General features: G+C 42.5%; 1 protein-coding gene across 1 annotated transcript in view; it reads right to left on the reverse strand.

Annotated features, from left to right (window-relative positions):
* Positions 1 to 3,615: 3,615 nt before the first annotated feature.
* LOC119173909 (glutamate receptor ionotropic, kainate 2) overlaps positions 3,616 to 16,570 on the reverse strand; it is a 47,940-nt gene continuing 34,985 nt past the window's right edge. Inside the window, exons 7-13 of the mRNA XM_075885141.1 lie at positions 14,705 to 14,812; positions 12,783 to 12,986; positions 11,330 to 11,691; positions 10,542 to 10,740; positions 8,994 to 9,219; positions 7,505 to 7,773; positions 3,616 to 4,237 (exon numbers count right to left, since the gene is read on the reverse strand). Of these exons, the coding sequence (XP_075741256.1) occupies positions 4,082 to 4,237; positions 7,505 to 7,773; positions 8,994 to 9,219; positions 10,542 to 10,740; positions 11,330 to 11,691; positions 12,783 to 12,986; positions 14,705 to 14,812 (1,524 nt within the window). The 3' untranslated portion in view covers positions 3,616 to 4,081. The remainder of the gene's footprint in view (positions 4,238 to 7,504; positions 7,774 to 8,993; positions 9,220 to 10,541; positions 10,741 to 11,329; positions 11,692 to 12,782; positions 12,987 to 14,704; positions 14,813 to 16,570) is intronic.

The raw sequence follows: 16,570 nt of genomic DNA on the forward strand, positions 1-16,570 counted from the left end.
AGTTCTCGTAGTAGGACCCTAAAATTTACTCTAAGCAAAGGAAATGTATTTCTAATTCCCATTTTTTTTTGCGTATATAACTTTCCGAACGCATTAATGGTGCGTAAGTGCGAAAACAAAATTGGCCACAAGCTGCGAGGCCGCATGACAGCATGAAAGACCCGCCTTCACCGCCTTCACCGCCTTCACGTCAATGTCCAGATAAGTTGTCGCCGAGTGTTGTACCAGTGGCCCCTCGACGCAGAAGAATAGATCGTCGAGAGGAGCAGAGTACTAGAAACAATCTGTGCATGGAGCTCATACGTTGAGCACCGTTCCACGCCTGCCTGGGAAATTATGCGTGATGAGAAGAAACGAGTATTTAGGTAGCGAATGCTTAAGTTTCGAAGCACGTACGAGCGCACGTACTTAAACGACTCGTTGAGTATTTGAGACGTGAGCAACTTCACTTGGCATGTGAGAAGCAGTTGCGAAGCTGAGGAGCTGCAAAACCGAAGAGGACCTAATGGTGATAGATTTCGTCACTGAAAAGCCGGCTCGTATATGTAACCAGGCTTCTTAATTTGATATTTAACTCAAACACATCGCCAACTTTCATTGCCCACTTTCTTGTCCTTGAATGTTTTGACATCTGCGTGAAGGTGACGCTGCGAGACACAAGGAACGAAGAGCTGAATGAGAAAATAAAAACCGGTTGTCATGAAAGAGAAACTCTCCAGTGAGATAACTATGGAATAGTATTGCCTTTACAAAGAAATCGAATGCATGACCACCACTGCAGCTGCTGATCTAGGATTCTCAACAACTGCGCATATATTCCACTTGAGCAAAGGCTACGGAGGTCATAGCAAAAGGATGCCCAGCAAAAGCGACCTTCCAAATTTTACGCGAACATGTTAAACGTTTGCAAGTGTTAAAAAGTACTCAAGTATTTGCTTAGCCACGTTCGAAACCACGTTCTGATTTCTTAACATTTCCCGTGTATTATTTTCCTGACGGATGAACTGATTTAGAAAGTAATTGTGAAATATCACTTGAATTTGAAACCATGAGTTGTGACTGACAAGTAGTGTCCGACAAATCTTAGATACCTTAACCAATATGAAATAACATAACACATCGTATATATGAAAAAATTGTTTTGCTTTGGCGTAACTGGTTACGACTAATTACCAGCTTTTAGGAACAGCCTGTAATAATAAATATTCATTAGTAACTGTTTCTTTTCTTTTTTTGTTGCTCATTATGAGATCACGTATTGTATTGTGGAGCCTATTCATATTTTTTTGGCAACTATCTAGCCAGAACTTCGCACGTTTGCAGTCACAGTAATGAAAGCGCAATCATCAGGACATCCTAATTCGATTCCTTCTTGATTAAACTAAGGAAAAAAGAAAGAGCAATTGAGAGCACAATTAATTCTTGCAAATATGAAAATGAAGGTTGCTTTACATACCGGTATTTCTTGACGTATGACTAGTACGCACACTAATCCATAATTGTGCTAAATAATTCGTAATTAAAGCCAACGCAAGTGCCAACTTAGCAAAAAAAAAAAACGCGGCACATCACGGAGAAGATGTACGGCTGTGCTAACTATCTTCAACTTCTAGCTACAGCACCGCTCAAAGGTTGATACTAAACTGCAGTTATACGTACGGTATCCCCGTCGTTGAGGGAAGCATGAAGTAAGTACGACGAGCACCGTAATTTCAGTGATCTCCGGCGAGAAGCGAGAAACTTGGCAACGACAGTCGCGCCCGCAACCTTGGTTTCGTCTCGTTTACGTTCCCGCCTATAGGTACGACACCGAGTCACGAACACGACAAAGAGACAACCTGTCACGCTGTGAAACACTAGCATCCAGACACGCCCACTCACGCACAATCTACACCACATTCGCACGACGTAACGCCAAGTAACGTACGAAACGCGCCCTTCGCAAGTGCACACAACTGCCGAAACGACGCAGCTTAACAAATGAGCAGGTAGTATAGGTATGTGACTGTCGGCATCCTAAAAGAAGAACGTTATCGTTTTTTTTTCACCTTTATCAGTCGTTCTGTTCTGTGTACTTTGAGGTACTCCTCGTGTTAGGCGGTGGTGATGCATGCACCGCGTGCTTTACGCCTGTAAAAACGTGTCGAAGGCTCACATACTGTGTCGAACAATGTTTGGGAAGGGAAAACGCGCATGCTATGGGTGGTAACACATTAACCAGGTACTCGACACGACGAGGAAGCAAAAGGAGACAGTGTGGAAAAGATATCCCAAGCATCCGCGATATAAGCACAATTGCTTCTGCTAGATCTAGGGTTAATAATAATAAAGGGACAAAAAATTGAAACGACACCTACTTGCCCAAGCGCTAGACTCTACTGCTTCTCTCGAATGATATAATCAATGCATTTTGTCGCCTTTCATATTTTTACCCTAGTTTTTTTTAACATCACCTTATTTAAAATTGAATTAAATGTGTAAAGCCCTGCTTCTGGAGAGCTTTATTACCAGTACAATTCCTACACGTTGCGTTGCCCAGTGAATACTAATTGTAAATTATAATCGCGAATACTGTTTCTGTTAGGTATGTGAGGACCGTGCGTGGGTAATATTTGTTTTCATGAGTAATTTTAGATAACCTCATGCCATATTTTCCGTAAAGATAAAGGATCAAAGTACGTGCGGGAATATCACTAGCAAACGAAAATTTCCGTTATTACTAATTCGCAAATTCATCTCAGTCGAACAAACTGTGAGTTATGCAGATTCCAGTGAAAGGTTGTTAAGTGCTGTAAGCGTCGACAGGTAAGCGTCGACAGGTAAGCGTCGACAGGTCCTTACAGTTAAGTTAAGTTCACTCACCTAGTTTATAAATCAATAGTACTGGGAAAACCGCAGGATACAAACGAAAAAGAAATATACTGTTGATTGGGCAAGTTCATGCCTCATATTTGTGTACTGCTTTAGCGTTAATTAAAGAGACAGGTACTGACTCTGCCTTTTCTTTATTTATTTCTTATGTCTCTTTTCCTTTATGCTCAACTTGTACTGCTTTAGCGCAGCTCACGCTGAGAATGAAAGATAAGAGACATAAATAAGCAAGAAAGGCTACAGGATGAGTGCGTGTCTGTCCCTTTTTGTATTTTCGTGTCCTTTGCTTCATGTTCAAGTCAGGCTGTGCTAAAGCATTATGAGAAAGCGAATGTTACGGGAGTATGGCGCTGTGTGTGTCTACTTCGTATCCTCTGCTCGGCTTCGTCACTTTTCTGTGTTGTTTTCCCGTGCATCGAATAACCAGAAATCTCAACTGGATACACTTCTCAACTAGACACGCATTCCCCAATAAAGCATCGGTGAAGAATGCCTTTAATATGTTAAGCCCACCCGTAAGCTATTCTCCCACGGTAACCACAGTAGTGGAGACAAAGTGCCTCCAGAAAAATCTGTTTCTGGGTTTTCATATCTGCCTGATAAACTTTACAATTTATAGGTGTCACCAAAAAAAAAAAGAATGTCTCTGGAGCCAACGTTGTGACAATAACAATGCGACATTTCTACGCCTCCCACCAAGCTAAGCCCAAATGTCGAAATGGTTTCTCCTGCAAAGACAACACTGTTGACAACATTAAGCTTCTGTCATTATGAGAACGTATCTTTCCCTGATGAACATAAGCTGCTTTGATAGGAGGAAACGCCATGTGTGTTCTGAGGAAACAAAAATGGCTGTAACAGGTGCAAAAAATGGCGCTAACGAGTAGATATGACACTTAAACACGACAGTGAAATCAAAGCATGGTCAAAGGAGATCACTAGCATATCAAGCGCCCGGGTGAACCCAAGACGGCGGTGGAGGAAACAGTCGGTACTAGGACGAGACAGACACACATCCAGATAATAACATCGCTAAAACATAACGTCCTCGCAATGTGCTCAACGTGGAGATGAGAGAACATGGTGGTCTCGGTAGGGGACATGTGCGAGACTTGAAAGAGGCGGTCGAGACGGGCACATAAGAGTCCTGTAGGCGTAATGTTATATCACCGTCGTCGCCGCCCGTCGCCCACACGGGACCCACACGCACTCAAAAGTCCGACGTGAAGGACGGCAGCGTGGAGATGCGGTAGTCTCCGCCGTTGCTGTCCACTTCGGGCGGCTTGTTGCCTTTCACGGGCATCGTGGAACTGCGGCACGATATGGCGAACTTGAGCTGCTTCATCATCTCCTTACACAGGGAGACCTGAATAAGCAGAGCGGGAAAAAACGTTTTAAGTGTGCTGATTAAGAAGGACTCTAGGTACACTACACCACAGTAGGCAATTCGGTAGAAAGATTTTCAACAGCCAGCATTTCGGAACGTTACGACGCGTTTACATAGGGTAACTTTTTTTCAACGCTCAGAAACGCAAAGACGACATTAAGTAGGACGCCAAATGGCGCCCTGTACCGGACATGTCACTAACTTATATTTATCTTCCCTAATCCCTGTTAGCTAGGGAAAGTTCTTCAGAAAGGTCCGAAGAAGGTTCTTCAATTAGGTGGACGCAACGTTACATTACTGCTGATCTAGTGGGGGAAAGGTACTGCCATGGCGGCGAATAATAAAATTGCATGGAGCAAACGTACCAACACAATCGCTATCGAGAAAGTTATAGATGTGCAGAACCTCCAGTGCTTCATTGTATCTGAGGGAACGGCAGTAGAATATTATGCGGATGTTATTTGCGTAGCCGCTAAATCTTGCATATCTTCACACATCCATTGCAAGAAGTGGTAATATTATTGTTTTATTGGTATTAAAAAAAAACATTCTTGTAAGATACTTGAAAAACGTAGCGCAAGGTTAAAATTGAGAAGAATGGAGAGAAAAGAACACATTTTTTTTCGCAATATGAAGGCTACTGGAGGACATGCGCCGAACTATTTCACTCACTGCACGTCAGGAAGGAACAGACAAAATTTGACATGCAGGTCGCAGCCACGGCATCTGAGAAACTGCAAAAACGAATAAATCCTATTGTAAAAGCTTAAAAAAATAAGAGACCAAGCTCTGGTTATCTACAAACCCGCCGTCCTTTTACTAGAAGAAATCACACAAATCAAGAGGCAGTGAGACAGGAGATGGTAGAGGCAGGAAGATTAAACAGATGGTATACATGTGGTATGCTATCTGGCACTGGAATAGGGAAATAGTCCGACAATAAATAGTTTAGCGTGAGCATATAAATAAGTAAATTCAGAGCCAGCAGATGACACAGCCCATTTATGCTCTATTTGACACATTTCATTTATGCTACGTGGCGAACGTTCCCTCCAGATTACCGCTTTGAGAAACAACTCCTTTATCTTTATTGTGCCTTGAACCAACATTGTGAGCACCAGTTCATGGAACAAAATATTCTGGCAGCTTGGGCTCCTAACTCAACAGCCAAGGAAGCCATACCATTCCGAAAAGTTAATTCGAGCGCGAAAACTTGACACGATCACTCACACACGCACACACCCATGCATCAAACACACAGCGCTCACTTCCAACTGATTTATTCATAGCTCGACGGCTTCAATATACACAGGGCACATTGTGCGCACACAAACCAAAGAAGGCCAACAGCATACATCATCAAAAACGTACAGCTAATCAAGTTTTCGCGCTCGAATTAACTTTTTGGAATGCTCTACCAACTAGCCCAACAACAAGTTCTCTTAGAAGCTATACCAGTTGTTATGAATTAAAGCAGAGAATTTCGTTGGCAAGTTTATTTGTTTCCCACAACCTTCACGAAAACTAGCAGATAATGTATTCAAGAAATGTATAGAGGGAATTAATTGTGCTCTTTTAAGTGTATTGTAGTAATTCTGTTACAGATATGAAGAAAGTAAGTGAACACGAAGAAAACTTTCCGACGGCATGGACCAAACCGGCAACATCCGGGTACCCTGCCCGATGCTCCAACAAATGAGCTATATACAGCGGCGGACGTCCTCTCGTCCACATTATCGGGAACTCATTTGCGTGCGAACCTCAGAGTTTTAGTCAGTTTAGTCCTCATCTATGGCGGCGAGTGCGGAACACTTTCTGATAGCTCACAGCACGTAGCACGTGACCCTTTAAAGAGCGGACAGATGACTGATAAGCCCTCGTATACTACCTGAAGGCATCAAGTCTGCCGGAGAAAGGCCCTCGCTATGAATGAATGAATAAATGAATGGGTATATGAGGGCTCGTTTCTTTCACATTGGAGCCTTTATATGAGTACTTCATGAGCTGGTCTATAGATATCCTGCTTAGCGCATGTAACGTGTGAATCATCTAGAGCCCTGACCTATTCTCTCGATCTCTGTCTCTCTATTCGCTCCCACCCTCCAAAAAACCTGTTCACGCGTGCGATAAACAACTATACCACGCTCTGTTATTCTTCCAGTCTTCTGTTCATTTCTCCCTTCGCCTAACTCTTGATTTTAATAATAATAATAATAATAATAATAATAATAATAATAATAATAATAATAATAATAATAATAATAATAATAATACTTTATTCTGGCATGTGTACACAACAGTTACATGCCACCGAGATGAGGCAAAAGGGAACAGACGAAACTGTTTCCTGACTAGGCCTACATCCCGGCTCGTAAAAAAAAAAGTGAGACATATACTCGTGTAAACAGTTTCGTGAACAAAAAACAAAAAAAAAACAAAAAAAAAAACAAAAACAAGGGCAGTGGTGAGGAAAGCGAAAAAAAATCCAGTACAGCACAATTCATCAGCATCACTGTAGAGAAGCCATGGAATTTCAAGCAATATCGCTATAGAAGTACGAAAACCTCAAAAACACTATTTCATGTTGATATGTCCATCAGAATAAAGTTGTGACTAGATTTATAGAATGAAGAGGTGCAATAGTATCCATCATAATTCAGAATTCAAGTGGAGCTAACAATGTGCTTAGCTTAACAATTGAAATCCAGTGAAGTACAACCTGGTGAACAAAAGTATGCATCGCAAGTGGCAAAACATATTCCATCAAGCACTTCATCCTGGATCGAAGAGTAATCTTACTTTCTTTTTAAAATGATGTACAGATCTGCTTATCTGTGATAATTCTACTACAGAAGGAAAACTGTTACATATATCTACTATTTGATGGTCAAGTGTTTGGGTACCATAATTTGTTCTAGATCGTGCTGAAACAAGTGACGTCCTTCGTAACTTATATTCAATGTGACGAGTGAGGTACATATTGCTGAATGAAGCAAAATCTTGTTTTATACGATTATAAATAAGAACCATCACTTTAAGTTTGTAGCATTCAGTGAAACACAATACACGAAAAACAGAAAATAAATTGCTATGTCTATGTTTATCTGGCCTTTTAGTTACGTTACGTCACTTCAAAGGGAGCAAGTTGATCGCACACTCTTGAGAACGTGCCAAAAAAAAGCATTCATGTATTAATAAGGCGGTGCTACTTGGTTGCCTCCATGCAAACACAACACGAGTGCCCACCGAGTCTTCCTTGGCCATCTTCTTGGCCTTGAAAAAGAACTCCATGACGGCCACGATGGAGGCGAGGCCGAGGCCGCCGAGCAATACGACGAACACTCCGCCCACGTTGGCCAGGCTGAGCTCGGTGACGGCCGACGACTTCTTGGAGTCGTCAAGGCACTTGCCGCCGCCTTTGCGCTCCTTCCACCACTTCTCTTTGAAGCTGTGCAGCTTGCCCGCTTCTTGCAGCTTCAAGATGCCGCTAGACAAGATCTGGCGGTACGGTGATTCTGAAAAAAAAAAATGGGGTTAGCCTGATGCGCGGCACGTTATGGAGATACTATGGGACCTTTTAAAGTGGCGTGCTTAGCTGCCAGGGGTGGTTTCAGTAGTCCTCCTTACAACGAAATGCGTCGCAGATTCAAACTCCGGCAAATATAAGAGCACATTCCCAATGTTTTTTCTTTATGGTTTCCTACGTCTAGTTCAGCGAAAGAAAGATAATAAAATATCAAACATCTTAAAATACGCATCTAGCTACCCCGGGTGGCTCGAGTGGTCTTTCTTACAACAAGATTTATCACAGAGCTTTAATATTAACATCTATGGTGTAACGTCCCAAACAAACGATATGAATATGAGGTACGCTGCAGGGGAAGGCTCCTGAAGTTTCGACAATCTGGTAGTTTTCATCTGTCGTAAATTGATGTGCAATGACATCACCCAACACATGGGCCTCTGGCATTTTGCCTCCATTGAAATGCGACCCACGACCTTCATGCGAAATGCGTCCCACAGCCAACGTTCCTTCATTTTAGCGGCCGAGCACCGTATCCATTACACCACCACAGTGGACGCGTCATAGTCAAACTCCGGCGAATCCTTGAGCATATTTCTAATGTTTATTCATTGTAAAAAAAACAAAAAAACGTGTAGTTCAACACCGATAGATAATGAAATATGACATGGGATACACATTTAACATTCTAGAATGATGTGTTTCGCTACCACAGGCGCGTTTCCAGTGGCCTTTCTTACAGCAAAAGGCATCACAAGGTTAAACTCCAGCGAAACTCTGAACATGTTTTTTTTAGTTTTATTCTCTATAAACTAATAAATATGACGTGAGGTAAAGCAGAATTTGATAGAGGCATCTAAAAATTATTGAAGCTCTCTGAATAACTTTCGCTGACATGAAGAAGCAACGTGTTCACCGCACGTTTATGTTTGTATGCATAAATTATTAATAAAGAAAATTTTAAAGCCAGCAGGGCAACATCTTTTCAAAGGAAAGCTCAGAGTTAAGACATGTGACTACTGCAATGGCTTTCAGACAGTAAAAAAATGTAGTAAAATAGCATGTACAGTTAGTTTGGCAAAACTCATGGACATTCAATTTACGAGTTTTTATTAGCAATAAGTGAATTATTTATGTTCACCTGTTGTCAGCTGAATCAAAATAATAGACAAATGTATTGCAAGCACAACCAAATGAATCGCACGAGCATACTTTTTTTAGTGACGATGCCATATCCTTTGTTGTCTAGGAGACCACCAATTTGAGTAAGGTTGCAGTCTCGCTCGATGATGTACTCGATTGACGCCGATTCCATGAGGAAGGCGTAATCTCCCGCCTTAACGCGGTTCACGCCGTCGCTGGATGACTCTGTGTACACGTCCTGCTCATTGTCTAGCATGTACTTGTGCATCCTCTTGTAGGTCGGAATCTTAGATTCCTGCATGAGAACATCAAGAAGCGGGCTATGTCGCAGCACAAAAGACAGATACCACCGTGACAACAATTCCATGGCTTTTAATGACTTGATGTAATAGGAGAGATTTTTTAGCCTTCAGCTTACACCAGGTACTGCTTTCAGTATGGAAATAAAATAAACTAAAACAGAAAACATAAACAATATCAACAATCCACTTTAAAAGACTGGGTGTGCAATCACGAACCCAAGCCGAACTTCCACCAAGTCTTTTAAGGGTCACTAAATACACACATTAAGTCGATGTTGAGCGCTGAAATAGCGGTCGGAAAACCTCGTAGTGCGAGACTTTTGTGCCAAAATTGTGCTTATTTTGAAACAAAAATTACGTTTCAGTGGTCCGCATCGCGTTAGCGCACTTCAAATCACCCGCCTGAACGTGGTCCGCCTCACGTCACTGTTGTCCTGCACAACGCTGCCCGGCTTTACTGCGCGGCCACCGACACTAGTAGCAACAGAACGAAAGTAGCGGAAACCGCAGCAGAACAACGGTCATCTCGGAGACCATGGTTCTGCTCACTTGGTTCAGCTGGGCTTCGCTAGATAGCACCACCTATCCAGTCTAACCAGGGGAAAACAGATTTTTCGAACCACACGCGCCTTTCCCCGTAGTAACGCCAGGAGGGTTTTTTTTTTTACAAGTCAAACAGAAATGGACAAGCAGCCTTTTATTGCGTGTCTTAATGCACGAAATGTTCTTTTTTTGTTGTTGCAGCTACTTTGATTACTAATTGCTTGTAATGATTGTAACATGTGTTATTAGTTTTAATGATTAGTTGTAGTCAGACGCTCTAACGTTATCGGGATCATTTCTAAAATACCCCACTCATGGAGCCTGTGGTGCCTTACATTTAGCTTAATTTCTCGGTAGATAGGGCATTGTTGATAATTGCCGTTTGATATTTTGCCGTTTTAGACGTCATACATTAATCTTTCACTCTAAAAGAAATTGTCGTTTGCCTTTAGTGTCCCTTTAATATGTATACGTACATATCAGGCAAGCGGGTTAAAGGGAGACAGAAAGTTAGATGGGCAGACAAGATTAAGCAGTTTGTGCGTATAAAATGGCAGCAGCAAGCACAGGACCGAGTTGACTGGCGGAACATGGGAGAGGCCTTTGTCCTTCAGTGGACGTAGTCAGGCTGCTGCTGCTGCTGCTGCTGCTGCTGCTGCTGCTGCTGCTGCTGATGATGATGATGATGATGATGATAATTTTTCGCAGAGATGAAGTTGAGCGTGAAATATTCTCGAATAAATAGTTCTCAAATACACTATACAACGCTTACGTTGAAGAATGTCCGGGTGCTGCCTGATCGTAGGCACCCATACTTGATCTTCGATTGTTTCGCCAAGTCCTCGGCGTTCTCGATGGGGTAAACAGTCTTCTCGACTGTGAGAAAGGCAGCCAAGTTGGCGGTGTAAGATGATATCATGATGAGTGTGAAGAAGTACCAGATACCAGCCACTGTTCTCGTTGACATGGCTCTGTATGCAAAAAGAGCGACAATGATATATTATTTATTTGTAAATATAAACAAAACTCTTGCGATACAGACTGCTTGCGCTTTCCTCAAGGCAACCTTAGCACTAACGAAAAGGTAATAGGTTATTAAAAGTAAAACAAAATCTTCATGCATGTCCTGTTATTGCATCTTAAAGTGATACGATTCGCGATATAGTCCTAATGATTAGTGAAAGTGCAATTACGCCCCTGGTTATGATAGAGATGAAATCTGCAGCAATCGCCGTTTGAGATTTTGTGTCGTACTTATGTTCCGTACTATGGCTCATTCTCATAAGACATGGAGAGAAGAAGAGAGACGAAATGGAAAGGTAGAGATTTTAGCGCGTCGCAACCGGTGTGCTATACTGCACAGAGATCATGGTTACAACAGCCACATGAAACCCATGTATCTGTACGTGCGAGGCCCGTTTGCACAGATGATTTAGGTGCTCGTTAAAAAAAAAAAAACACCAGATGGTCAAATTTTCAGAGCTCTCGACAACGTCCCTCATAATCGCATCCCTGGTTGAAAGCCCCGCAATCCTTAGTATATGGAATTGTGAAGCTTACTTGGGTGCCAGGTCGGAGCCCTGCTGCATGAGCGAGCCGATGGTGAACCAGAGCGAGTTGAGCAGGCTGAAGCTGTTCTCGAGAACCTGGTCGTTCTGGCGGCACGGGTGCGGGTTGTCCCACTCGTAGGGGCTCAGGCGGCCCACCAGGAAGAGCACAACTGAGACGCCGATGTAGGCGCCCACCACGTACGCCCACACTTCCATGCTGAAGGGTGACAGGAAGCTGAACAGCGTCGTCACCTTCTGAGTGGGTTTCTTGAAGAGAATGCTGATGCCCGTGTTCATGAAGGGCATCGTGAAGTCCACCGCCACCTCTCGCTTAGACGTAATGGTCAGGTCGGCTATGGCCAAGTCCGCTTTCTGCGCGTGGGAATGCCATTTTGAAGAAGTCTGTGCCACAGACAGTATAATGTAGCAAAACAATCAAGATGAAAGTTGTGCCACATTTAGTTGAAGAGGCAACAGATTATTCTGCGCGTGTGTACTTATTATGTGTATGTGCTAGTTCCTACGCTGTGTTGACTGCTATGTTGTAGAGAAATCATCTCTACGATAAATATAGGTGCATTGTTAGATATTTTAAAAGTTAATGATGACATTACAGTATTTTATTTTACGTTTTGACGATGGTGTTCGACATATGTGTGTTCAGGTGTTTTGTTTTTTTTTTCACGTTATTCTGTTCTTGTGTTTATTTGTTGTGTTGCACGCTCGGCCTATTCTTTACGTAAGGAGTAGTTCACGAAAAATTTGTTTCGCAACACCTCCTTCACGCCACATGAATACAAAGAAAATAGAGAGACCAGCAAGGCCACTTAAAATTGAATGTTTCATGTTTAGCCATGATTACAGATATGCATTTTTTAAAGACAACAACGATGATTGGTAGCGATATTTAAGACATACTTTGAGGGAGGAAAATAATTTAAACCATCTTATCATTGCGTAAGGCTGTACGTATGAGCAAGCCATACTATAACAACGTCGCCGAATGCGACAGCAGCTAGTTCGAAACCGTGTTTGTGCAGTCATAGAGTAAACGATGATTATCCCTGCTTGCGTATAGGAAATAGATTGCGCGGAACTTTTCCCGTCTTCATGAAAAGCTCCAGAAGCAAACACATGAAGTGTCATTGTGAGCCACAATGCCAACTTGTTACGGCAGCTGTGGATTACGCATTGATAAAAGGGTAATCAACGCTGGTCATCGCGATATGCATGCGCCTGAAAGCAAAAGACTGAACTTCGAGGAATCGTCAGTCACAAAATTTATATACCATGGAACCAATTATAGACTGAAGCAAGGTTATACATTAGTAGTTTTGCGATAGCTCCAGTGACCACCGAGCTCTTTAGACCATTTTGTTTTGTAGCCTGCAAAGTCTTTTGTGTGGAGTGTAGGCCAGAAACGCTGAATGTTCGCTTCAAAAAAGAATCGTTGCTATACTTACTCCATTGACTATCTCTCCTATCATTCCGTTCCAGTCTCCACTGGCGTTTTGAATGCCGTAAGCCCTGTCCTTGACCAGCCGGATCTCGTACTTGAAGTTCAACTGCTTAGACAGCTCCTTCAGGAGGTCTACACAGTAGCCTTCGAAGCGATCGTTGCCTTGCAGGTCTGCCGCCGACTCCTTGAGCATCATGTACGGATCAGTCTGCGCTTGCAAGAAAAAAGAGGCATGCACCGTATAACACTTCAGTGTATATATGCTTGGATTATCTCTGCGGACTGGAAATCGGGACGTTTTATGCAACTTAGTCTGTGCGTCATTGCACGACCTTGTGCTGCAGCACACTCCAATGCATTTGCATATAAATAATAAAAGAGTTATGTAATCCATTGGCTCACAGTTAGTAACACTTATTGTTATTTACACAAACCACAAGTAACGCTCTTGTTTTTTGTTTTTTATTTCTAGGCACATCCGGTGGAGCCCTCACGATCATTTTTTCGAATATTCAGAAAATGTGTTTTTACAAGATAACACTGGCACAACATCATGGTCCTGGTTTCACATTTGCATCAGATGTATATTATATCGGAGCATAAGCTTGCTTAACATTAGGAGCAATTACCTGTCAGCTCAACTATTGAATATCAGTTGAATGAGCTCATTGAAAGAGCGTACGGTATTTTTTTGTGAGATGCTAGAAATGTTGCGCCACATGGCGGAGCAGATCTCATCCACTCGCTTCTGTCTATGAGGCCTCCGAGATCTTTTCGGAATCGTGCATAACACAAGGTTAACCCAAGGATTACACAAGGTAATGCGGTCGTTGACGTTCGAGTGCAACTACCAGACATCTAAGCCGACGACTACGGCAGTCTACATATTTTTTTTCTTTGAGTGCTTCGATTCACATAACGCCATAGAGCATTGGTGTTGTTATATGTTAAGCACAAAAAAAGAAGTTAACTTCTTTGGCGCAAACAATACGGAAAAAGGAAAAAAGAAGGCGAGGAAAGAAACAGATTGACGCCAAACTAACAACTGCTTTATTCTTCACACAGCAACGCATATATATGCCGAAACCACATACATTGCATGCGCACGCACAGCTTCGTATCGTAACGTAAAAATGAAAATTCCTTAAACCTTAATACATCACACCACACACCTGAAAGTACACGCGTGTTGTCAAATTACACTTGTAGAACACGATATCTTAACCAAGATGTGTACGCAAAAATTCATATTCGATGGCATGCAAAGAAACGGAAGTATCACTGATACAGTCAGCTCCGCTTTTCTTAATATGATAAGCCTCCAAAGCAAGTCTTGCATCTTCATTCCTGCTCCTGCCCAGAATCATCGTATCATGAAACCGTGGCGAACATCCAATGCAGGACTGCAAGTGAGCAACAAGATGTGCCCCTTTGTCTACCTTGTTAACTATTTTTTGCGCATGTTCCCTAAGACGCTCGTTTATGCAACGTCCCGTTTGCCCGATGTAGATCCTGCCACATACCAGAGGTATGCCATATACCACACAGGTGATGCAAGAAATAAAGCAGACACCGTGTTTTATTTTGCACCCAGTTTTGCTACTACCGCAGGTGCGGGAGCACAACTTCAAGAGTTTGTTGGGCGCAGAGAATACCAAGGAGACCCCATGCCTGTTAGCAACTCTCTTGAGTTGATGTGTGACCTTATGTAAATAAGGTATCACAACAGGCCTGAACGTATCACGTTCCCATGTCGCCTTCTTTCTTGTTTTCCTGTTTTTTTGTGCTATGTACCAACTAGACCCAACGCAAGTTTTACTATATGTTAAGCGTTCTCCTGAAAGGAAGAGCAAAGTTGGAACTACCTCTCGACCCCTGTATTGAACTTTCACCATGTTGAACAGCAAACGGACGTTTGACACTTACGAGAACTGTGGTCACGATCAAAGTCTTGTCTTTGATGAGTAGCGAATCGTAGTCGGACGTTACGTTGTCTTCTACGGTCACGTTGTCCCTGGGCGTCCAGTGCCCCACCTAAACAATAGAAAAATGAAAAATATTAAATAAGTTGTGAATAATACGAGACGGGCTTCGTGATACATCTTCCGTTGTAACAATCTCTCAATCTCGACACGTATAACAGCGAGAGCTGAAACATCACTGCTCAACATATAGGAAATCACCCTGTGTGAAAATACTCTGAGTAGACACACTTGTACAACTATGATGAAATATTTGCATGGCTGCACTTTGTGAAAAAAAAAAGACTTACGGGGCAAATAAACTGCTTATCAGCCGTTCGTTGTCAAATCAGTCGTACAGAACCCAGATATAGATCTGGAGTGTAACGATACAATTAAGCTGTCACAATATCGGATCTGTTGACCAATAAGCAGTATTCAATGACGTGCATATTCAAACATTTGTTGAAATGTCCTCTTGACAGTGCACCAACAAGCAGTTCATCAGTGGATCATGGGTCACACCAGTGTTGTTTAATTTTTTTCAAATTGAATTGTTTTCCCGTTGCCTTGTAAACATATGCCGCAATCGACCTATGCCTTGTAAACTCTTGCGCCAGTCCCCCTGGTGTCAAAATGAAATCGCGTATTTGCGTTTCCACAAGGTGCATCTAACGTGGTGCGTAATTCGGAAGACAAGAAATAAACACGTCGCCGAAGAACTTTCTTTTTCCTTGCGATTACAAAGTCTTAAGAAGTTTCGCTTAATTTATACGTGTTCATGCATGGGGGCCATGGTCTGTGTTCCTCGGTGAAGCCACACAACTCGTCTGCAAAAAGAAAACTAAAATGAAGCGAAACACTATAACTACATCTATCGAATCTTTCAATGTTAAAAACATCACAAATTCCGCATCTCTTGGCTCATAAGTCACTGGGGCTTACTTCAGGAATAATTGAAAAACAAAATTACGGATTTAATAAGTGTACTGAAGGCAAACACAAAATTCTCGCTCGTCATAGCCAAACGTGCGATGCTATGTCTTGCCTCTTCACCTTCCTCTCCCTTGTCCTTCTTCTTTCTCTGTTTGCAAATACATTAACTGGAAAATTAAAAAAAAAGAGTAAAAAAAGCGCGAGTAGGTCAGCCGCACGGGAGGCTCATTTCATATCTTTAATTGGAGTTGCGAAAAATTGATAGGTAACAAGACAAACAACGACACAATGCAGAGAGAGCGCATCGAAGATTAGCAAGAGAAGACTGTATATGTTCAGTAAGTCCGGCGTGCTTTTAAAGCGCAAATGCTAGAGCACGCGCACGCGCGCACACACACACACACACACACACACACACACACACACACACACACACACACACACACACACACACACACACGCACACACACTCACACACACACACACACACACACGCGCGCGCGCGCACACACACACACACGCACACACACACACACATCTTCATTTGCACACGCGTGCACACACAGACATACCCATACGCCCCAATAAACGTTCACGCAGATAGATAGATAGATAGATAGATAGATAGATAGATAGATAGATAGATAGATACATAGATAGATAGATAGATAGATTAACGAGTTGACTGATATATTGACAATAAATTTAGAATACGTACTGCATACGACATGGTGGCTAGTTGTCTATAGCGCCTAGGGCAGAAATATCTCATTTTCCGCAATTATGGGATTTGAATATCTCCAGACGCAAGCACGGGGCACTGGCGCAGATTTGGGACAACGAATACATGCCCTTTAATCGGCACTGCTGCTGGCTGTCCTAGAGCGGCACACTG

The sequence above is a fragment of the Rhipicephalus microplus genome, unplaced genomic scaffold (assembly GCF_043290135.1).
Source record: "Rhipicephalus microplus isolate Deutch F79 unplaced genomic scaffold, USDA_Rmic scaffold_72, whole genome shotgun sequence".
Lineage (NCBI taxonomy): Eukaryota > Metazoa > Arthropoda > Arachnida > Ixodida > Ixodidae > Rhipicephalus > Rhipicephalus microplus.